This window comes from Rhinoraja longicauda, chromosome 12 (assembly GCF_053455715.1).
Source record: "Rhinoraja longicauda isolate Sanriku21f chromosome 12, sRhiLon1.1, whole genome shotgun sequence".
Classification (NCBI taxonomy): domain Eukaryota; kingdom Metazoa; phylum Chordata; class Chondrichthyes; order Rajiformes; family Arhynchobatidae; genus Rhinoraja; species Rhinoraja longicauda.
The window spans coordinates 1,922,105-1,945,601 of NC_135964.1; the positions used below are offsets into that span (position 1 = coordinate 1,922,105).

Genomic DNA, 23,497 nt, shown 5'->3' on the forward strand with positions numbered 1-23,497 from the left:
TATTGTAACATGGCACTCAGTTTTCCATTCTGGTAATTCCGAGTTTCACTGTACCTTAATTGGTACACGTGACAATAAACATACCTTTGAACCTTTGATTGTTTGTGACCAAGTATTCCCATTCCCAATGCTGTAAAATAAAGCATCAGAGTGAACAGCATTTACCTGCCAGTGAAGGATGATGCTCCAGATCAAACCCAGGGTCAGTTTGTGATTTCCATCCACAATGTCACTTCCTCCGATATTTACCAGATCAACCTGCAGTGAACAGAAATGAAACATTATCAATAATATTGCCTTGAGAACATAGTTGTCAAAGAGCTAGCCAGGAGTTCAGCTCGGACAGCTTGACCAGATCTTCGAAGAAAAAAAAATCAAAATTTTAAATCAGCTTTTAATATGTTACAGGCATTTGCAGGAGTATATTTGGAGAAGTGACTCAATTGCTGTGTCTTGCAATGAGACGCATTTTAATGTAACTCCAGAATTACTTTGAGTAAGGGAGAGATGCCAACTGATGTAAGCAGAGCTGATTTACTTTTTCAGACTATAATTCCATGAGAAAAATTGGCAGATGATGCATTGAGAACAAAGCATCAGCGCAGCATACCACAAAACTGTGAGGCATATGTACTAATTTGGTCCTCCAATGCGTAATTATGTTGGCGTGGGTTAACGGGGGCCATTTTGGGGATGTGGGGAACTGTCGGATTTCATGATTTGCTCTCTTGTTGTTGATATGTTATCTGCAAGGTGAACATTTGCCCACTGCTGCTGACTCTTGAATAGCATTTACACAAAGATCCGACTGCAATGCAGAAAGCAATGTCACCAGAGGTGCTAAGAGAAGACATATATCACAGCTTATCATTGCCTCGGCACGGTCTTCCAAAACCCAATCTTCACTCTGCTCAAACAGTCCCTGCTCTCCTTGCTACGACTGTTCATGCCTCAACAGGACACTTTCCTGCACTGGGTTTCGTCTTTCATCCAGAGACATTCAACAGAGTCAGAAAAAGGGTCCCGAACCATAACCTCACCTGTCCATGTCCTCCAGAGATACTGACAGACCTGCTGAGTTGCTCTGGCACTGAGTTTTGGTGGAAAGACACTGCCTCCCTCTGCATCTCTACTCAGGTCACGCTGTTTCTTCATCAGGTCCACAACGGCAAGGAAGTTTAAACTCATCGAGTGTGGAAAGCTGATGTCCAAGGGGCGAATCCGTCGCTTCTATCCTTCTTGCGGGGAAATTAGGGCAACTCCTTCACATGATGGGTTGAGAGCCATTAACTGATGGCTCCAGCATTGTGTCCTCCAGTGCTGCCTGTGTCCAGTTTGCCCTGTGACCGTGTGACTTTTCTCTGAGTGCTCCAGTTTCCTCCGATGACCAGGATCTAGCATCATCAATCCCGTTGCAGGGTGATGACCCGAAACAGCGTCGCTCTTTGATGACCCGAAACAGCGTCGAGCTCTTTGCTCCTACAGATACTGCTCAATCCATTGAATACCCCCTTCTTGTTCTGCGCTCCAACTATGCCCCTTTTGGCTCTTGCTCTATTTAATCCCACTGGTACATGGCACTCCCTGGTTACACACCTGCCAATAAGTCAGATGTTTGTCGATTCAAGCCCCACGTAAAAAGCTCCAATTTAACAACCTACTGTGGCAGCAATCCCAGGGGATGGACGGAATTGGGTCTTTCAGGCAAGAAATTAAACAGAGCCTCCAGCTCTGCCACAAAATCCTGTCATTATTTTGATGGTGTATAAAAGCAGCATTGTACAGTATAGATGCCAACCATCATGCCCGTCTTGAATTGGTTTCCTTTCTCTCTGGGCCTTGTAGATGACTCATGGAGGATCCAGCATTCCTCAATCAACACCAGGTTATGTGATCAGCATCACAATGCCGTCTGTGGGAACTTGCTGTAAGATAGTCAGTCACATATCTCATATCACAACACGAGCCTACATCGGAAGCATGAAAATGGTCTGGAAAGCCAGTAAAGGAGTCCCTGGGAATGGGACAAGTCTGTAAATCTATGGCGGACAGACTGATGGTTGTTGATTGTTTGCAGATGGGGAGTAGCAGGGCCAACGAGGCAGCCAAGTTGTGAAATGAGGTCAGCATCACCACAATCCCACCCAGCCTCAGCTCGCATCCACTCCTGCACCCAGTGGGGGCTCTGTGGAGGCGAGTCCCATGGCCAGTGAATACTGCACAACCCACTGTCCGCACACAACACTGACACGTGGCATAATTAGTGCTGTGTAGTAAACCACAATTACCTCTGTAGGTTCAGCCCATCATTGTGGCCAGATCTTGTCCCAAGTCACATCATGTTTTGTGTGTGAATGGGGGGGGGGGGGGGGGTGTATTTTCTCCAAGATGGGCGGCACAGTGGTGCTGCTCAAGAAGCAGCTCCAGCAACATGTCCGCCAGTGTACTGTCTGTGCAGAGTTCTCCCTGTGGCAGCCTGACGTTCCTCTGAGTGCTCCAGTCTCCTCCTTCCCACGTCTCAAAGACCTGCAGGTAGGGTTGCCAACTGTCCTGTATTAGCCGGGACATCCCGTATTTTGGGCTAAATTGGTTTGTCCCGAACGGGACCGCCCTTGTCCCTTATGAAGCCCGGGGGCGATGTAGGCTGGGACACTGTAGGTCGGACAGTGTAGGCTCGGACACTGTAGGGCCGGACACTGTAGGTTAGACAGTGTAGGTCCAGACAGTGTAGGCCCGGACAGTGTAGGCCCGGACAGTGTAGGTCCAGACAGTGTAGACCCAGACAGTGTTGGTCCAGACAGAGTTGGTCCGGACAGTGTAGGTCCAGACAGTGTAGGCCCGGACAGTGTAGGTCCGGACAGTGTAGGTCCAGACAGTGTAGGTCCAGACAGTGCAGGCCCGGACAGTGTAGGTCCAGACAGTGTTGGTCCGGACAGTGTAGGTCCAGACAGTGTAGGCCCGGACAGTGTAGGTCCAGACAGTGTAGGCCTGGACAGTGTAGGTCCAGACAGTGTAGGCCCGGACAGTGTAGGTCCAGACAGTGTAGACCCAGACAGTGTTGGTCCAGACAGAGTTGGTCCGGACAGTGTAGGTCCAGACAGTGTAGGCCCGGACAGTGTAGGTCCGGACAGTGTAGGTCCAGACAGTGTAGGTCCAGACAGTGCAGGCCCGGACAGTGTAGGTCCAGACAGTGTTGGTCCGGACAGTGTAGGTCCAGACAGTGTAGGCCCGAACAGTGTAGGTCCAGACAGTGTAGGCCCGGACAGTGTAGGTCCAGACAGTGTAGTTCCGGACAGAGTTGGTCCAGACAGTGTTGGTCCGCACAGTGTAGGTCCGGACAGTGTAGGTCCGGACAGTGTAGGCCAGGACAGTGTAGGCCAGGACAGTGTAGGCCCGGACAGTGTAGGCCCGGACAGTGTAGGTCCAGACAGTGTAGGCCCGGACAGTGTAGGTCCAGACAGTGTAGACCCAGACAGTGTTGGTCCAGACAGAGTTGGTCCGGACAGTGTTGGTCCGCACAGTGTAGGTCCGGACAGTGTAGGCCCGGACAGTGTAGGCCCGGACAGTGTAGGTCCGGACAGTGTAGGTCCGGACAGTGTAGGTCCGGACAGTGTAGGCCCGGACAGTGTAGGCTCGGACATTGTAGGCCCGGACAGTGTAGGTCGGACAGTGTAGGTCCGGACACAGTAGGTCCGGACAGTGTAGGCCCGGACAGTGTAGGCCCGGACAGTGTAGGCCCGGACAATGTAGGTCTGGACAGTGTAGGCTCGGACAGTGTAGGCCCGGACAGTGTAGGTCCGGACAGTGTAGGCCCGGACAGTGTAGGCCCGGACAGTGTAGGCCCGGACAGTGTAGGTCCGGACAGTGTAGACCCAGACAGTGTTGGTCCAGACAGAGTTGGTCCGGACAGTGTTGGTCCGCACAGTGTAGGTCCGGACAGTGTAGACCCAGACAGTGTAGGTCCGGACAGTGTAGGCCCGGACAGTGTAGGTCCGGACAGTGTAGGTCCGGACAGTGTAGGTCCGGACAGTGTAGGTCCGGACAGTGTAGGCCCGGACAGTGTAGGCCCAGACAGTGTAGGTCTGGACAGTGTAGGTCCAGACAGTGTAGACCCAGACAGTGTTGGTCCAGACAGAGTTGGTCCGGACAGTGTTGGTCCGCACAGTGTAGGTCCGGACAGTGTAGGTCCGGACAGTGTAGGCCCGGACAGTGTAGGTCCGGACAGTGTAGGCCCAGACAGTGTAGGTCCGGACAGTGTAGGCCCGGACAGTGTAGGCTCGTACAGTGTAGGGCCGGACAGTGTGGGCCCGGACAGTGTAGGACCGGACAGTGTAGGTCCGGACAGTGTAGGCCCGGACAGTGTAAGCCCGGAGGCCCGGGCACCGCCTAACGGAAGTTGCGTAGCAGGGCGGGCAGTCGCCATTGGTGGAGAGGGACATGTGGCCGCTGGTTGGATGAGAACACGTGGGGCACGGGGCGGTGATGTCACCTTGTCCTTTATTTGGGAGTGAGGTAGTTGGCACCCCTACCTGCAGGTGAGTTTGTCATTTGGCTGCAAAGTCATCTCCCAGTGTGTTGGTGAGTTGCAGAATCAGGGGGAGCCGATGGGAATGTGGGGAGAATAAAATTGGGATCGGTGTTGGGTTAGTGTGAGTGAATGTAGGGCCAAAGAACCTGTTTCTACACATTCTCCATCTGCATGACAACGGGGGAAATTCAAACTGGCACAAGGGTATCCCTGAGGCAGTCCGGCCGGCTAGAAAGCACACAGGGAGCAGGTCAATGGTGAGCCATAGTCAACATAGAGATCAGAGATGGGGAAAACATGCAGCACAACACTGCAAGTCAATCCTCGTAATAACTGGAGAAACAGCTTCAATTTGCTTTAAATACATAAAACTGGAAATACATACAATAAGGCAGAGGTTCACCTGCACCTCCTCCAACCTCATCTATTGTATCTGCTGCTCCAGATGTCAACTTCTATACATCGGCGAGACCAAGCACAGGCTCGGCGATCGTTTCGCTGAACACCGCCCAGTCCATCTCGACCAACCTGATCTCCAGGTGGCTCAGCACTTCAACTCCCCCTCCCATTCCCAATCTGACCTTTCTGGCCTGGGCCTCCTCCATTGTCAGAGTGAGGCCCAGCGCAAATTGGAGGAACAGCATCTCATATTTCACTTGGGCAGTTGACACCCCAGCGGTATGAACATTGACTTCTCCTGCTTCAGATAGTCCCTGCTTTCCCTCTCTATCCCCTCCTCTTCCCAGTTCTCCCACTCGTCTTCCTGTCTCCGACTACATCCTATCTTTGTCCCGCCCCCTCCCCTGACATCAGTCTGAAGAAGGGTCTCGACCCAAAATGTCACCTATTCCTTCTCTCCTGAGATGCTGAGTTACTCCAGCATTTTGTGTCTACCTTCGATTTAAACCAGCATCTGCAGTTTTTTTGCTGTACAATAATTCAAATTAGCTGAACTTGAATTCTTGTATGCAGTGCCTTCCTGGAGCTTTAAATTTCTGTGCCTTCCAACCCGACCATCAGACAGGCTGTCTGCTCACATATCATCACACAATCACTTACATTGTTCTTCTGCAAAATCTGCAATGCTCGGTTCACATTGTTCAGAGCATGAACCCTTGTAGATCCCTTTTCTTTAGCCTAGAACAATAAATTACGCAAGGGTGAATTATGTATTTCCATTAAAAGACAGATTTGTATCTATCATCAAGCTCTGGTTTCGAGCTATCCTCACCTTAATTTGCTGCAGCCAAGGAAATAAAAAGGCATTCTGGTAACAAGATTCAGTGAGTTGATCGACATAAGCCTGTGAGCACAAGTTACTTGCCAACAACCTGAGTGATTTAAACGGCCTTCAGCATCTAGTGCTGCAAGTTGAGGACAAAGCAAGTGTGACGTTTCCAACATCGCTCAATAATATATGAATTCTTGTCACTCATAATTCGACGTGAAAGCAAGACGGCAGTCATCGCCATAGCAATTTGCACTGCTCTCGTGAAGACTTCCAACAAAGTTATGCCAAAGGATTGGGAGAATTCCTGCAGAAGCTTCACCCCAGAATAATGACTAAACAGTGAAAAAGCTACAATATTTGAGATGACCAAATACACAATTCTTTTCAAATAGTTTTGCATTAAATTTTATATTATGTGTAAATATCACTCGTGAACCTATGCTTTGTTTGCTTATGGCTCGTGCTCGTCATTGGAAGGAAGGCATTCATTGCCCTCAACAAGTAATGGCAAACCGATAACGGCAAACTCCATTTAGAACGGAGATGAGGAAAAACTTTTTCAGTCAGAGAGTTGTGAATCTGTGGAATTCTCTGCCTCAGAAGGCAGTGGAGGCCAATTCTCTGAATACATTCAAGAGAGAGCTAGATAGAGCTCTTAAGGATAGCGGAGTCAAGGGGTATGGGAAGAAGGCAGGAACGGGGTACTGATTGAGAATGATCAGCCATGATGACATTGAATGGCGGTGCTGGCTCGAAGGGCCGAATGGCCTCCTCCTGCACCTATTGTCTATTGTCTATAAACCACTTGCTTGAATGGTGAGTGAGACTGCACCCAGAGTACTGTGCTCCACATGCAAACCCATACTGTGGCTGGAAACTGTTCTTTTTTTCAGAAGATTAATGGATGTCATTACAACAGTTCGGCAGCCACTGTCCTGTGGGGCAGAGTTTTCTGTTCGAGATCAGAAAATACATGTCACTGAACCAATACATTGGGCCAGCGTGGGTGCTTGGTCAAACACAGTGCGAAAGTGTGAACCATGATTACGGTGTGGGGAGGAAAGGGAAGTAAGACCAGGAGAAATGAGATTCATGGTGGTCACTACTGCATAAGTTCATAGGTTTTCGGAGCAGAATTTGGCCATTCATCCTATCGAGTCTACTCCCCCATTCAATCATGGCTGATCTATCTTTCCTTCTGAACTCCATTCTCCTGACTTCTCCCCATAACTGCCCGGCACCCATACTAACATTACTAACTCTCACCTTGGCTAACATGAACACAACAAATACAACACAGAACAGTACAGCACAAGAACTGGCCCTTCGGCCCACAATGTCTGTGCTGAACATGATGCCAAGACCATCACTTCTATACCTGCACATAACTCTTATCCCGCCATCACAGCATATCCATGTGCCTGTCCAAAAGTCTTTTGAGGGCCACTAACGTAACAACTCACCATCTTCTGTGCAAAAAATGTGCTCAGACATCACCTTTCAACTTTGCCCCTCTCACTCTAAAGCTGTGTCCTCGAGTATTTCATTTCTCCATGCTGGGGGGAAAGATTCTGACAGTCTACCCTATCTATGCCTCCCATGATTTTACATACAGTAAAATCTTGTTACAACGGACCGTAGAGGGATGGGGGAGGGGGGATGGGGGAGGGGGGGATGGGGGAGGGGTCCGTCATTGCCGATTATCCGCTATAACCGTTGGATATGGGTTATGTGCAGGTATTAGTGAATAACTAGGAGAAACAAGGAGCTGCAGATGCTGGTTAATACACAGAAGGACACAAAGTGCTAGAGTAACTCAGCAGGTTAGACAGCATCTCTGCAGAACATGTACAGGTGACATTTGGCCTCATCTGGAGCTGGGCCTGGAATCCGGGGATAGGATGGCCCGACCTGCTGGCGGCCGGGGGAGAGGCGAGGATCGGCGGAGTCATTGGTCGCGGCCCGCGGGCGGTTGGAGTGCAGGTGAGGGTCGGTGGTGGCAGTGGCAGGTGTGGCCTGAATGCTTTTTATAGGCGTTTAGTTTTGCCAGGGAGGCGGTGCAAGCCAGGGGTGGCATCAGCAGACAAGCCTGGATGTGGCCAAGGAAGCTGTGTGGGACATCCATGGCTTTAGCTGCCCGGCCTGGGAGTGGCTGGGGAGGATGTCCAAGCCAGCAATGGTATCAGCAGCCCAGCCTGAAGGTGAAGGTCACTAGGTCCGTCACTATAACTGAAATCCGTCTTAAAGGGCTCTATGATAACAAAGGTTTACAGTACTTCTATCAGGTGTTCCTCCAACCTCCAGCTTTCCAGAGAAAACAATCCAAGTCTATCCAACTTCTCCCTGTAGCTCATACCCACTAATCTAGGGATCATTCTGGTAAATTTAATAAAAAGGAACTCCAAATGCTGGTTTATACCAAAGATCGACACAAATGCTGGAGTAACTCAGCGGGTCAGGCAACATCTCCGGAAAAAATGGATAGGTCATGTTACGGGTCGGGACCCTTCTTCAGACTGAAGAAGGGTTCCGACCCAAAACATCACCTATCCATGTTCTGCAGAGATGCTGCCTGACACGCTGAGTTACTCCAGCACTCTGTGTCCATCTTTGTGGTAAACTTCCTCCTCTGTACCCTTTCCAAAGCTACCACATTCTACCTGTGATGCGGTGACCAGAACTGCACACAATGCATCAAATGCGACCTAGCTAAAGTCCTATACAGCCGCACCACGACTTCCTGACTCTCATACTCAATGCACCAACCTATGAAAACAAGCATCACTGATGTTTTCTTTACCACTATGAAAACATGCATACCATACGCCTCTTTACCTTCATTATGAAATGAAATAGAAGCCACAATTATTGTCGTCATTTTGACAAGGCTGAGACGCAACATACACATTGCAGGCTTCGTATATTATGATGCATGATATTTATTACACTGAGATCGTAAGCCATTTTAAAACAGAATTCAAATTTTGATTGCAAATTGTTAACCAAGCCATCTATCACTAAATTGACAATGGTCCTATTCTGACGCTTGGTGAATCTGGCAGAGATCATTTGCAAGAACGCTTCTTGGAGAGAAATGAGAACAAATGGTTGTGAAAAAAACCTAATTATTTGCAGAGCACATTTGATTGCAAAAAACATGCAGGAGCTCTCTGACCCTCAAACTAAAATAGGTCATGACATACTGCTGTAACAGTGGAGAAGACAGCACAATGCATTATATCTTCCAACACTGACAGTTTTCCAAAGCCAGTCAAATGCCTGACAAATTTATAATCCATTTTATCTTCATAAGTTCCCTCACTATCTGCCCAAGTAAAGCTGACACCTCCTTTTTGACAGAGTCATGTCTATTAGTGAAACCTGAGGGAAAACAGACAGGTAGGGATTGGCACTGCATTTACTAAATGTGCGCAACCTGTGAACATCATCAATTTTAAAATCGTGGACGTTTAAACCACATTGCTTCAATGTGCCAGGACCGAAGGCCAGTTAATATTCCAAATATTTTAAAAATAAACACAAATCTGTTGCTGGCATCACTGGGGAGTTTTTTAAAGATTGTTCCATTTAGTAATTATATTGCCCCAGTGCAAAAATTAAACAGCAAAATATGTTCCGCATCAATTTCACACAATATTTGTAGACATGACCTACAAAAATCTGCAATGAGAATAGAGATTATTCAATAAAACATCAAATCCTATCAGATTAAATAAAATCCCAGGCACCATTTTAAAACATTGCATTCATTCAATTAAATGTAAATGCCTACAGGTGGTAGCACTGTACAAAGTATTGCCACAGCAGCACAATTTCAAACAGTATCTGTCAACAAGTTGAACAGGCTGTACAGCTCAGGAAGGAAGAACAGGCAGCAATATCTATCAGAGCAGCTCCAGAGTACTAAGTGCTGAGATTGAGATCCTTACTAGATCATGGCCAACAAGACCCTCCAAAAGTTCCAGAAGCCGTCTTCCATCACAAAGGTCAGTGAATAGATCTTCAATCAAAGGTTTCCCAGCCTGGGTGAAGAAAGAGAAAAAGATTTATAAGACGTGGTACCAGAGATATCAAGTCATTCAATGGAAATGTTAAAAAATGAAAAATATTGACAGCAAGTCTCATTTCATGTTTAATATCCAATGTGCCCTGTGTCTGTGCTCAGTTTACTGCCTTCAACTTTCTGGCTGCTTTACGCTTGCTACTCCAGCAAGCGGCATTTTACAGTGTGCTAAATTTCACCCAGGTCTTCTTGTCTTAATGAAAAGCAGAAATTGTTCAAGTAACTAAAAATCTTGACATTCTTAATAAACATCAGAAAAAATAACTGTCCCAATTTACCACTGTAATGAGAAACAGCCAGAGGTTTCAATAAGCAATGTGTCTGGGAGTGCACATTCAATGTGATCATATTTGCAAGAACTCATTACAACTCATTACAGCGGCATACATGCTTGTAAAACTAAAGTAGTGATTTGTACTCTTCCCTGCTTGTTTATAAAACACTGGCACTAAAGATTTCACTAAAATATGGTCCCACCTATGTGCAGAATGCAAATAACAAGACAAATTGTGCTGTGAAGTCGTAAAGCAGAGGATTAGGGAATTTTTTTAATCAGCATACATATTGAGATACAGTGAAAGATTTTGTTTTGCATGCAATGCAAGTAAGTCATACACATGGTGCCTTCAAACTATACACGAGAACATCAGGTAATGCAGGAAGAAAATATAGTGCTGAATATAGTGTTACAGTTACAGAGGCAGTGCAGATAAAAAAGAAAAAGTGCAGGGGCCACACAAGGTAGATTGGGAGACCCGGACAAAATTGTAGGAACTTCAAAACAAAAGTGTTTTTACATTAAGGTAAGCTCAGAGATGCAATTTTTTTCCATATCGTATCTCCGTCCACACTGTGGCCTAACATCATGGAGCTGGAGGCCTCTGCTGGAGATGACCGGGAGCTCCAACCGTGCGGAAGCCTGCGGACTTTAACATCGTGGAGCTGGCGGTGCCTGTCAGGGATCGACCTGTGAGCTCCAACCGTGCGGGAGCCTGCAGGACTTACCAACGTGGAGCTCACGGTCTCTGGTTAGAGACCGACTTCGGGAGCTCCAACTGCCCAGATGCAGGGGCTTTGACCGCACCGACGCGGGGGGTTTGACCGCCCCGATACGGGGGCTTTGACCGCACCGACGCGGGGGCTTTGACCACACCGATGCGGGGGCTTTGACTGCACCGACGCGGGGGCTTTGACCGCACTGATGCGGGGGCTTTGACCGCACCGACGTGGGGGCTTTGACCACACCGATGTGGGGGCTTTGACCGCACCGATGCGGGGGCTTTGACTGCACCGACGCGGGGGCTTTGACCGCACTGATGCGGGGGCTTTGACCGCACCGACGTGGGGGCTTTGACCACACCGATGTGGGGGCTTTGACCGCACCGATGCGGGGGCTTTGACTGCACCGACGCGGGGGCTTTGACCGCACTGATGCGGGGGCTTTGACCACACCGACGCGGAGGCTTTGACCACACCGATGAGGGGGGTTTGACCGCCGGCTGTGGGAGCTTCGATCGCCCCAATTGCGAATGGTTCGACTGCCCCGACCGCGGGAGAAAAATGAGGGTAGAAGATTAGACTTTCTTGCCTTCCATCACAGTGAGGAATGTGAGGGAGCCGCTGTGGTGGATGCTTATGTTCACTTTTATGTAGTTGTGTGTCTTGTCACTTTTTTTGAGTTTGGCTGTATAGCAATGCGAATATCACTGTACCTTAATTGGTACACGTGACAATAAATGAAACCTTTGAAAATGGCAAATGTCCATGTTGACTTGCTCAGCTATAATTTGGAATCAAGCATCACACACCCAGGACAAGCGTTTGAACATTTAGAATTGAGACTAAGAGCTACAATTTAACCCAGTGGATTATTAGCCGGTAGGCAACTCCACTCAGAGGATATAATATAAGAAAATAACTGCAGATGCTGGTACAAATCGAAGGTATTTATTCACAAAATGCTGGAGTAACTCAGCAGGTCAGGCAGCATCTCGGGAGAGAAGGAATGGGTGACGTTTCGGGTCGAGACCCTTCTTCAGACTGATGTCAGGGGGGCAGGACATCTGTCCAAAGAAATGATCGCCCAGCCTGAACACAGTATGAACAACATGAACACCACAACTTGTCCTCCTTCTTCAGCGGATCACAAATCACAAAGACATTTGAAGAGAAATATCATTTCAAGTTTTAGAGATATGGTGTGGAAACAGGTCCTTCGGCCCACCGAGTCCATACCGACCAGCGACCCCCGCACACTAATGCTATCCTACACACTAGGGACAATTTACACTTATACCAAGCCAATTAACCTACAAACATGTACGTCTTTGGAGCGTGGGAGGAAACCAAAGATCTCGGAGAAAACACACGCAGTCACGGAGAGAACGTACAAACTCTGTACAGACAGCGCCCGTAGTCGGGATCGAACCCCCGTCTCTGGCGCTGCAAGCGCTGTAAGGTACAGGCAGCAACTCTACCGCTGCGCCACCGTGCCACCCAGAAAAGTCAGAAAAAGTCAGAGAAAAAGATATCTATTTCCAAATAGATGAACCAAATATTTTTAAATAAGATAGTTAACCATGGTTCCTGTCCATTTTGCGTTTTTAAGTCTCCATTACCTAATGCCTTTCTCTCCATTTGATCTGTCCAACCTGACATCTTCACTCGACAATATCATCCCCATTTTCTGCACTGCGCTCATTTCTGTACCATTTTAAAATTGAGCATATTAGTTATTCATGCAAGACTGATACATTGAGGGAAAATACCTTTGTTTTATTACACTGAGCCGAGTTGAAACAAACCTCACTAATAAATGTATATTAATCTCCCATCTTCACATCATTCCACAGGATTAATTTTTCTGGATGATGGCAACTAAACATGGTTTTTGGATGCACTTGGGAAATAGAGACATTAACATCACAAGCTTCAGTGCTGATACTCTGAGCATGTTCGTTTTCCAAATGATTTTCCTCAAATTCTCCTTCAGTTTTTTGCCTGCAGTTCCTTGTTCCTTCCTCCTTCCGGTTTTCTTTCTTGGTTTCCAGCCTGTAACAATTTGGAATCTACTCTTACTTTGTGCCATGTTAAATGTCTTCACCAGTTGGAAAAACTAATTAAACTTGGAGGCACAGGCAGTGAAGGAGTTTATTATTTCATCTCTGGAATCGTGGAAGTGAATACAAGAAAGCAGGGTGTACACATTTTTGACTTGTTTTTAGTCAGCTGGGCTTCCATCAGCTAATCAGATATGGGCTGAAAGCACGAACTGGGTACTGATTCGGGATGACCAGCACCTATTTTCTATGTGTCTAATGGCCCAAAGGAAGAAGGGGACACAAACAAATCATGCAAACAAATTTGCAGATGCAGGCGTATGAGTGAGGTAAAAACAAAGAGTAAAAGAGCCGAGCGCTTGCAACGGGGGTCAAAAAATTGGAAATTTTCTGAAAATTTACACACAAAATTACCAGTTTCAAGCCTCTTTTAGTGCATTTCAAAGTAAAAACAGACATTACAAAATAATGTGAATATGTCACTGTATACTAATATCATTTGGAAGTAAATTCACACATTAATTGATAATCAGCCGAAAAAGATGGTAGACAATAGACAATAGGTGCAGGAGTAGGCCATTCGGCCCTTCGAGCCAGCACCGCCATTCAATGTGATCATGGCTGATCATTCTCAATCAGTACCCCGTTCCTGCCTTCTCCCCATACCCCCTGACTCCGCTATCCTTAAGAGCTCTATCTAGCTCTCTCTTGAATGCATTCAGAGAATTGGCATCCACTGCCTTCTGAGGCAGAGAATTCCACAGATTTACAACTCTCTGACTGAAAACATTTTTCCGCATCTCCGTTCTAAATGGCCTACCCCTTATTCTTAAACTGTGGCCCCTGGTTCTGGACTCCCCCAACATTGGGAACATGTTTCCTGCCTCTAACGTGTCCAACCCCTTAATAATCATATATGTTTCGATAAGATCCCCTCTCATCCTTCTAAATTCCAGTGTATACAAGCCCAGTTGCTCCAGTCTTTCAACGTGTGACAGTCCCGCCATTCTGGGAATTAACCTAGTAAACCTACGCTGCACGCCCTCAATAGGAAGAATATCCTTCCTCAAATTTGGAGACCAAAACTGCACACAATACTCTAGGTGCGGTCTCACTAGGGCCCTGTACTACTGCAGAAGGACCTCTTTGCTCCTATACTCAACTCCTCTTGTTATGAAGGCCAACATTCCATTGGCTTTTTTTCACTGCCTGCTGTACCTGCATGCTTCCTTTCAGTGACTGACGCACTAGGACACCGAGATCTCGTTGTACGTCCCCTTTTCCTAACTTGACACCATTCAGATAATAATCTGCCTTCCTATTCTTACCACCAAAGTGGATAACCTCACACTTATCCACATTAAACTGCATCTGCCATGCATCCGCCCACTCACACAACCTGTCCAAGTCACCCTGGAACCTCATAGCATCTTTTCCTCACAGTTCACACTAAATTGGCTTTTCTGCTGTGATATTTTAACCCTGATATGTTAACCCTGTCTTAATTAATCTAGTTATATGATGAGGTTGAGATTGGCTGCCTTGCCCAGCCTAGGTGCCACATTTTCAGGGCTCCTTCCAGGGCGCCCGGGGGGGAGGGGTGGGGGGATTTCACGCGGAACCCCTAGCGACTTCTAGTGGAACCCCAGTGTTCATTACAAGTCTATACATCGTTTTTTTTTCTTTCTTTTTTCGATCTGATTTCTCCGTTTGTTTGGCAAAGTGAAAAACGCGGAAATCATGCAAAATGCACGGAAAATGGATTTTAAAAACGCGGAAATCCGGGGAAACGCAGAAAATTCACGTGCCTGCAGATGACACAATAATTGGTGGTGTTGTGGATAGTGAGAAAGATAATCTTTGGCTACCGAATGAATAAATTAGGCAAACGGTAAATCAAGTGGTAAATTAGGCAGGGTAATGGCAGCTGGAATTTAAACCTGGCATGTGTGATGTGTTTGCAATATGGAGGTAGAATTGGGGTTGAACATACTCTAATGGTGGAGTCCTCGTATGTACATGAAGGGGGGCCAAAACAAATAAAAGGGGTGCTGACAAAGGCATGTGGGATGGTTGCCTTAATTTGCCATCAAAGGATTATAGGAGCAGGGAACTTTGGTACAACCTATTAAAACACTGGTGAGGCCACCGCTGGAATAACTGTGTTGTTCTAGTCACCACACTGTTGGAAGGTCATAATTGCAGCGGAAAAGGTGCAGTTTATACACCAGAATGTTACCTGGAATGGAGTGTTGATCAAGAGAGATCGGATTGGCTGGGTCTATTTTCCATGGAGCAGATAAAGCTGAGGGGAACCTGATTGAGATAAAGGAGCGTGCATCGTGAAAATGTTGTCTTGAGTCAAAAGGTCATTACTTTATAGTGAGGAATAAGAGATTTAGAATGGAATTGAGGAAGAGTCATTTCACCCAAAGAGTGGATAAAATCTCAACCTCATTGTTTGAAGCAGTGGTGGAGGTAGGTACTCTCATAGCAGTTAAGATGCATCTGGATGAGCACTTGTATGCCAGAGTACAGAAGATATGAAACTGATGCTGGTAAACGAGAATGGTCAGCATCTACATGATGGGCCAAAGGTCCTGTCCCTGTGCTGTTTGGCTTTGTGACACTATGATTTGGGCTTTAAGGTACCCAAGTACCTCATCAGTCATTTTCCCCATGAAACACATTAAATTTGATGTTTGACCACTGTACAAACATAATTGTGTCCGTCTGTAAAATTAAATATTTTTCTCCATGTGGAAAAAGGAATCCTGAATCAGCAGCTGAACTACCATCTCCTGTTTTACAAATGCAATGTCACTGGGTTCAAACTACTATTTAAACACTTCCTCAAATGGAACAATGCGTTGTTTGGCGAAGATCTGTTGTAATGGGAATCAAATGAAACCACTGATAATTTTGTTCATCTAATGTCAGTGAAACCCGGAATGCAATTTAACATTGGAATCTCTCAGAGTGACACTTGTTGAGGTTTACAAAGAGCCTTCAGAATGAGTCTTGGAACCCCTTGAAAAATATTGACTGAGTATTCCACCAGATAAACAGTTTTGTTGGAAGTGTACACCATTGCAAGATTTCCAGACAGGAAGGAAACTGTCTCCAAAGGTTTTCGGTTTGTGATGATTACTTTCCTTTGTTGACTTTACGTGAAAACTTCTTCAAGAGATTGGGGCAACTCAATGAAATAAAATGGCAACGTGTTTCCAAATATAATGTTCTAAATTTGAGAGGGAAAAGCACTCAGTATTCATCAGGCTGAAGTCTACAAGAAGGTCCATAAGCAGCTAATTCTTTTTGCTCCAAGTCGGCAAGTTAGTGCGTTGCCATGCCCAGACAGTTGCACTCCCAATCACAGATTAACATCAACTCCATGGCGCAAATTAAAGACAAGTTAATAAAACATTTGTTCAAGATACCCGCATGTGAAAGGTAACAGTCCTCAGGTATGGTGCACCAATGCATAGTTGTTCACTAATCATTATGATAAGAAATCAAATTATAAATTAAAGGCACATAGCATAGAGTCAATGATATTCTTGCAAAAAAAAATACTAATTAACCCATCATAAATTTGGAGATTACCTGTTATTTCTCCCATTATTTACAGTAAAGGGCAGGATGGGAGCCAGTTTAACTCCTCTTCTATTCAGACCAAAGCACTGAGAATATGGCTTCAGGACATCATGTCATCTGCAAGTCCTGATGCTAATTATCATTCAGAAATAGCAGTGGAAGCATCTGGATATTGATCCAACTAGCCACCCCAATAATAACACAGAAAAATAATAATAACGTGAAAGATAAGAGCAAAGGGCAGAGTGGTGTAACAGGGAGAGGGAGTGATCCACACGAGATGCATTCAGTGCATTTGGGTAGAATCCTGCATTTGGTCTCTGCGCGTTGGAACCAAGCCGGAATTTGATGTTCGCTGCGCTGCCCCTTACAAAAAGTTCTCAATTCTAGTCATCTTCTAATAAACCAACTTCAAAGAGAGACCGAGCGTTGGGTGGGAGATCAGTTCAAAATTAGATTAAGGAGAGACTGTGCTTTCTTGTGCACTGCAGCCAGTGTCAGAAAATTGTCTCGTCAAGTGAATATCAAGACAGGTATATTGACATCTGCACAAGTACAGTGAGGTAGAGGTAGAATCAAAATCTCCCCTGCAGCAATATCACAAGCACGGAGACTCGGACAAACACACAAAAACATCAATTAGCATCAGACTTCCAATCAGCGGAGGAACAGCACGCATCTGGGATTGGCCGAGACACAGGCAAAGGAAGGATTATTTCTGGAAAGCTGGGAAAAATAACTGGAAATGACAATCTCAGTATAGGATCACTAAAACGTGTGTCAAATGCTGTTGGCATCTTGCACTTCATGGCCTTTGAAAGTTTTACCATGCATAGATCCACACATTCGCCATTTATCTGCATTCCCTTTCCATTCACGTGGCTAAGCTAATGACTTACTGAAACCACATAAACAACTGCTGACAATGCAATTGTTCAGAGCATAATGTTTACTGACATTAATTGAATAGCCAACCATTTACTGCGAAAAATACCAGTTTAAAAGTTCTATGCTTGCAGTGATTAATGAGGACTAGTTTAAAAGCCAGCATTTTCCATTGCACTGAAATTTATTTTCTTTATTTATAACTTTCTCAGCCCTTGCATCAATTGTTTGGTTTATTTAGCAAGCAAAACATGTATTGCCATTTCTTAATTGAATGTATGTCCAATTGAATAGAGCATGGAATGACGCCTAGAGCCATAGGAAAAGATGGGATAATTTTTTTTGTGATTTTCCACAAATTAATATATTTTCACCTAAATTTGGCAGTGTGGGACTGGCTTTGAAAGCCCTCCACTGTAAGGTAGCAACTATCTGCCACTACTCATTTTGATGAGTTCAGCACTCAGCTACACATTGCCTCATCTTCTACTCAATAGAAAATAAGAAAATAGGTGCAGGAGGAGGCCATTTGGCCCTTCGAGTCAGCACCACCATTCATTGTGATCATGGCTGATCATCCACAATCAGTAACCTGTGCCTGCCTTCTCCCCATATCCCTTGATTCTACTAGCTTGTCCAGTCCTTTTATACTTTTATGCGCCTCTATAAGATATAATTTCAGTGAGGACAATATTATTTAACGTGTGAAAACCCATCATTGTCTCTCACCAGGTTACAGCAAATTAGCACCCAGAGGGAACATGGCCCTTCAATACGATACGATACAATAGAACAGGTCTATATCACTCCTTTCCCTTATCCCTGACCAGTTTGAAGAAGGGTCTCGACCCAAAACGTCACCCGTTCCTTCTCTCCAGTGATGATGCCTGTCCTGCTGCGCTACTCCAGCTTTTTGTTTCTATCTTCTAACTAGCATCTGCAGTTCCTTCCTACATGATAGAACTTTATTTATCACTGGAGGGAAATTGGTCTGCCAACAATCATAAACACAACAAGATGCATGAAACAGAGAAATTAAAGTGATGAGTGGAAAGTCTAGGATTGGGGATGTGTAAAGATTGGGGAGGGGAGAGGGAAGGGGAGTCAGTCTACCCCATGATAGAGGGGGGAGGAGTTGTACAGTTTGATAGCCACAGGAGAAAAGGATCTCCTGTGGAGTTCTGTGCTGTATCTTGGTGGAACCAGTCTGTTGCTGAAGGTGCTCCCCCCTCCCCTCGTCTCAGTGCCCCTCGTCTCAGTGCCCCTCCCCCCTCCCCTCGTCTCAGTGCCCCTCCCCCACCCCCTCCTCCTCTGCAATGACTCTGTTCATTTGCTCAGACACAATGTGGTCCGAGGGAATATCTATGAGTGTGTCTTGAGGAGGACAGCATCATTCACCACCTGGCACTCACTGTCAAATTCTGAACTTTAAAGAATTCCAGGAAGCAACAGACAATTACAAGACTGAAGAAAATCAATCAGCCGCTCAACCAGGTATGGCAGATGGTCTCTTTCCACAGTCTAAGCAGCAGCAGAGTCCTTCTTTTGGCTGGTTGTGTGTTCAGCTCGGCATGGTTCATGGTCCATGGTCCATGGTTCATGGTTCAGGGAGGACTTCGATGGCATGCTGGCTGGCATTATTTGCCAACTCTGCCCACATCTGATGGGCACTGGTCGCACACGTCCATCTCCTCGCAAGTACAGTGTGGGCCCACCAAACTGTACCAAAATAACACCAATAACACACAAACTTCAGCAAGCAATGAATTAGGCCTTTTGCTGAATTAAATGCATAATAAGTCAGGCTGTACTATGAAGCATTGCGTCCACAGTTTCCAGTTCCACATCGAAACTTTGATGCACTGTTGGACAACCTTAATCCTATGACCTGTCAGAACAGGAATAAAGAACATAGAGCAGTACAAAAAGCTGGAGTAACTCAGCGGGACAGGCAGCATCTCTGGAAAAAAGGAACAGATGATATTTCAGGTCGAGGACTCGATCCGACCCAAAACGTCTCATTCCTTTTCTCTGGAGATGCTGCCTGTCCCGCTGAGTTACTCCGGCGTTTTGTGCCTATCTTCTGTTTCAACCAGCATCTGCAGTTCCTTTCTACATATACAGCAGTACAACACAGGAACAGGTCATTCGGCCCACAATGTCAGAGTCAAAGTGTAGGCAAATTCTCTCAGGATCTCACACAGTTCCATTTCAAAAAACAGGTGCTCAATCTAGATAGGATGTCACAATAAAATCATCTGCAAAAATTATTTTTGACAACAGAGAATATATCAAGTTTAAAATGTTGAATCTCAAACATTATTTGTGCCCAGGCTGAAGACTTGAATAATATAAACAGATTGCTTCAAGCCTACCACCCAGTCGCAGCACTTGAATCTTAACTGATTTAACTATTAACCCAATATTAACTATAAACTAGACTGCTGACAGGGTCTCCAATTATTAAACTTATTACAGTTTCCTACATCTCTCTGGCTAATTTATCTCTTTCTGGAAGGTTTTATTGGACCAATCCAAACCAAATAAGATAAGTTGAGAGAATTGGCTGATTTAAAATTAATCTCAAACTCAAAAAACCACAAATGTACAGCAGCTTCATGCATGCGACTTACATGCTGGCAAACACCACACCAAAAGAAAACACTGAAAATAATCTGAGACGAACGGAGTCGTTTGTTACAGGTTCGAAAAACGTATTAATGCCACGATTTACATTGATCTTTCAATACAGCTCTGCCATGGCATTCACGATAACCTACTTATCTTTAATTCATCTTCACTGCAGTTCTTCTAAGAATTAAAGGACAAATCTGACTGGAAAAATGGTGCAAATGACTGTTTAAATGAAAGCAGACACCAGGACGTGCATGTTGACACAAAGTTCATCCTGTCACCTGGCATGTTGTCATCTTTCAAACATTCAAACTCTTATCAATATTTCGATACAATTCCCTTTCAAGATTGTGCACCAAGGTACATTTTCAATCAAATCAAATATATATCAAAGTTTGGGGCAGAGTAAAGGGCTGCCCTCAATAGCACGCTTTAACAGCAAAGTTATTAACTAAATTAATAGAAAAGGTCCAAACACCAATTCATGTGGTATACCCCTTACACATTTACAATCAGAAAGACATCCCTCCACACACCCAAAATGCTGGAGTAACTCAGTGGGACAGGCAGCATCTCTGGAGAGAAGGAACAGGTGACTGCAGTTTGAAGAAGGGTCTCGACCCGAAACATCACCCATTCCTTCTCTCCAGGGATGCTGCCTGTCCCTCTGAGTTACTCCAGCATTTTGTGTCTATCTTCGGATTAAACCAGCATTTGCAGTTCCATCCTGCGCTAACTTCTGCTTCCTACCACCAAGCTATTTTTGAATCCTGTTTTGTGAATCCAGTTTACCAACACACTTCAGACCTCTTGTGCATCATTTTGTGGACCGGCCTTCCACACAGCACCTTATCCAAAGCCCTCCCAAGCCCCCACTGTAAACCATGCCTACCCACCATATCCTCACCCATTTTTGGTTTGGTTTGATATCCTGTGCACTGAACAGTTTAATCACCAGGCTTGTCAAGGGCTTCAAAATCATAAGCCTTAAAGCTGCTCGGGTGAAGCATTATACGAGGTGTCTTTCCAAGCACCCTGTGACATGAAAGGATGCCACTCTTGAAGTTGTTGCCTTGGCAGTAGCTGGGCTCTTGGAGATTTTGTCAACAACTGGACAATGACATACAGCTTTTGGGAAATAAACAAAGGAGCAACGAAGTGAATTGGAATGAAGGAAGTTAAATTAAAAATCATACAACACAGAAATGGGCGCTTTTGCCCAACCTTGTCCACTCCGACAATGATGTCGAAGATAGACACAAAATGGTGGAGTAACTCAGCGGGTCAGGCAGCATCTCTGGAGAGGAGGAAGAGGTGATGTTTTGGGTCGAGACCCTTCTTCAGACTATGACAATCACATCTGCCCGCATTGCGCCCATATCCCTCTGCACCTTTCTTATCCAAGGACATGCCTTGTAAACGTATTTGCCCACACCACCTTCCTTGCATGCTTGTTCAAGATATTCATGTGCGAGAAAAACTCACTCTTCAGATATCCTCCAAATTTCTCTCTTTGCACCTTAAACCTGAACTAACCCCGAACTACTATCTACCTCATTGGAGACCCTCGGACTATTTTTGATCGAACTATACTGGCTTAATCTTGCACTGAACGTTATTCCCTGATCTTGTATCTGGACACTGTGAATGGCTTGATAGTAATCATGTATTGTTTTTCCACAGACTGGATAGCACGCAACAAAAGCTTTACACTGTACTTCGATACACATGACAATAAACTAAATTAAACCTGTGCCTCACAGCTCTGCCATCCTGCCAAATCTGCCATATTTCTGCCCCTCAAATCTACTTAAGGTCACCTCTATGTTCCACAAGATTTTTGTTTGATAAGTGGGAGGCAATAACTCTTGGGAGAAAGACAATTAAAAAAACAAAACCACTTCCATTCATTTCAATACGTTTGAGTAGGCAGGTGTGTTTTTATCTTTATAAATGTGAAGTAAATCATTTGTCTCCTTGTTAACTTGTCCCAAGTGTTACTCAATGTTACTCCAGCACTTTGGAAGTCAAAGTCGTTGGAAAGCATTCAATGGCCCACACTAAGCTGACAGCTTTGACAGCCCAGGATCTGTGCCAGCTGCCAAACCAACCTGTGAGGTACAGCTGAGAAACGCACTATTGTGCTTCTGGCTGTGCCAAGGTGCTGGGAGCCAGTGCCCTAGCAGGTAGCTGTCAGTAGGTGCATGTCAACAACCAGGCATCCAGCGACTCTTTAGGGCAAAGGTTTCTTTGTCCATCTTCAATGTTCCATTATTTATTTGTTGCTTCCTGAGCAAGATGAATAAAAGTGCAGTGTTTCATTAAGAACTGAGCACATCACACGCTGTGACCTTGATATATTGTCAAGCCACACAATGCAGTTTAGTTAACAGCATTCAAAATAGGACAAAGAAGGAGACAAAGTGCTGGAGTAACTCAGCAGCATCACTGGGGGATATGGACAGGCAGCACCTCTGGGGGATATGGACAGGCAGCATCACTGGGGGATATGGACAGGCAGCATCACTGGAGGATATGGACAGGCAGCACCTCTGGGGGATATGGACAGGCAGCACCTCTGGGGGATATGGACAGGCAGCATCACTGGGGGATATGGACAGGCAGCATGCTCTCTGGAGGATATGGACAGGCAGCATCACTGGGGGATATGGACAGGCAGCATCACTGGGGGATATGGACAGGCAGCATCTCTGGGGGATATGGACAGACAGCATCACTGGAGGATATGGACAGGCAGCATCACTGGAGGATATGGACAGGCAGCACCTCTGGGGGATATGGACAGGCAGCATCACTGGGGATATGGACAGGCAGCATCACTGGAGGATATGGACAGGCAGCATCACTGGAGGATATGGACAGGCAGCACCTCTGGGGGATATGGACAGGCAGCATCACTGGGGATATGGACAGGCAGCATCACTGGAGGATATGGACAGGCAGCATCACTGGAGGATATGGACAGGCAGCATCACTGGAGGATATGGACAGGCAGCACCTCTGGGGGATATGGACAGGCAGCATCACTGGGGACATGGACAGGCAGCATCACTGGAGGATATGGACAGGCAGCATCACTGGAGGATATGGACAGGCAGCATCACTGGGGGATATGGACAGGCAGCATCACTGGGGGATATGGACAGGCAGCATCTCTGGGGGATATGGACAGGCAGCATCACTGGGGGATATGGACAGGCAGCATCACTGGGGGATATGGACAGGCAGCATCACTGGGGGATATGGACAGGCAGCATCACTGGAGGATATGGACAGGCAGCATCACTGGGGGATATGGACAGGCAGCATGCTCTCTGGAGGATATGGACAGGCAGCATCTCTGGGGGATATGGACAGGCAGCATCACTGGGGGATATGGACAGGCAGCATGCTCTCTGGAGGATATGGACAGGCAACATCTCTGGGGGATATGGACAAGCAGCATCACTGGGGGATAT

The 23,497-nt window shown here is 46.0% G+C and overlaps 1 protein-coding gene across 9 annotated transcripts in view; it reads right to left on the reverse strand.

Moving 5' to 3' along the window:
• dmd (dystrophin) overlaps positions 1-23,497 on the reverse strand; it is a 1,595,363-nt gene that overhangs the window by 1,267,914 nt on the left and 303,952 nt on the right. For all 9 annotated transcript variants that reach the window (XM_078408877.1, XM_078408870.1, XM_078408878.1 and 6 more), the window contains exons 3-5: positions 9,710-9,802; positions 5,588-5,665; positions 166-258 (exon numbers count right to left, since the gene is read on the reverse strand). In XM_078408877.1, the coding sequence (XP_078265003.1) occupies positions 166-258; positions 5,588-5,665; positions 9,710-9,802 (264 nt within the window). The remainder of the gene's footprint in view (positions 1-165; positions 259-5,587; positions 5,666-9,709; positions 9,803-23,497) is intronic.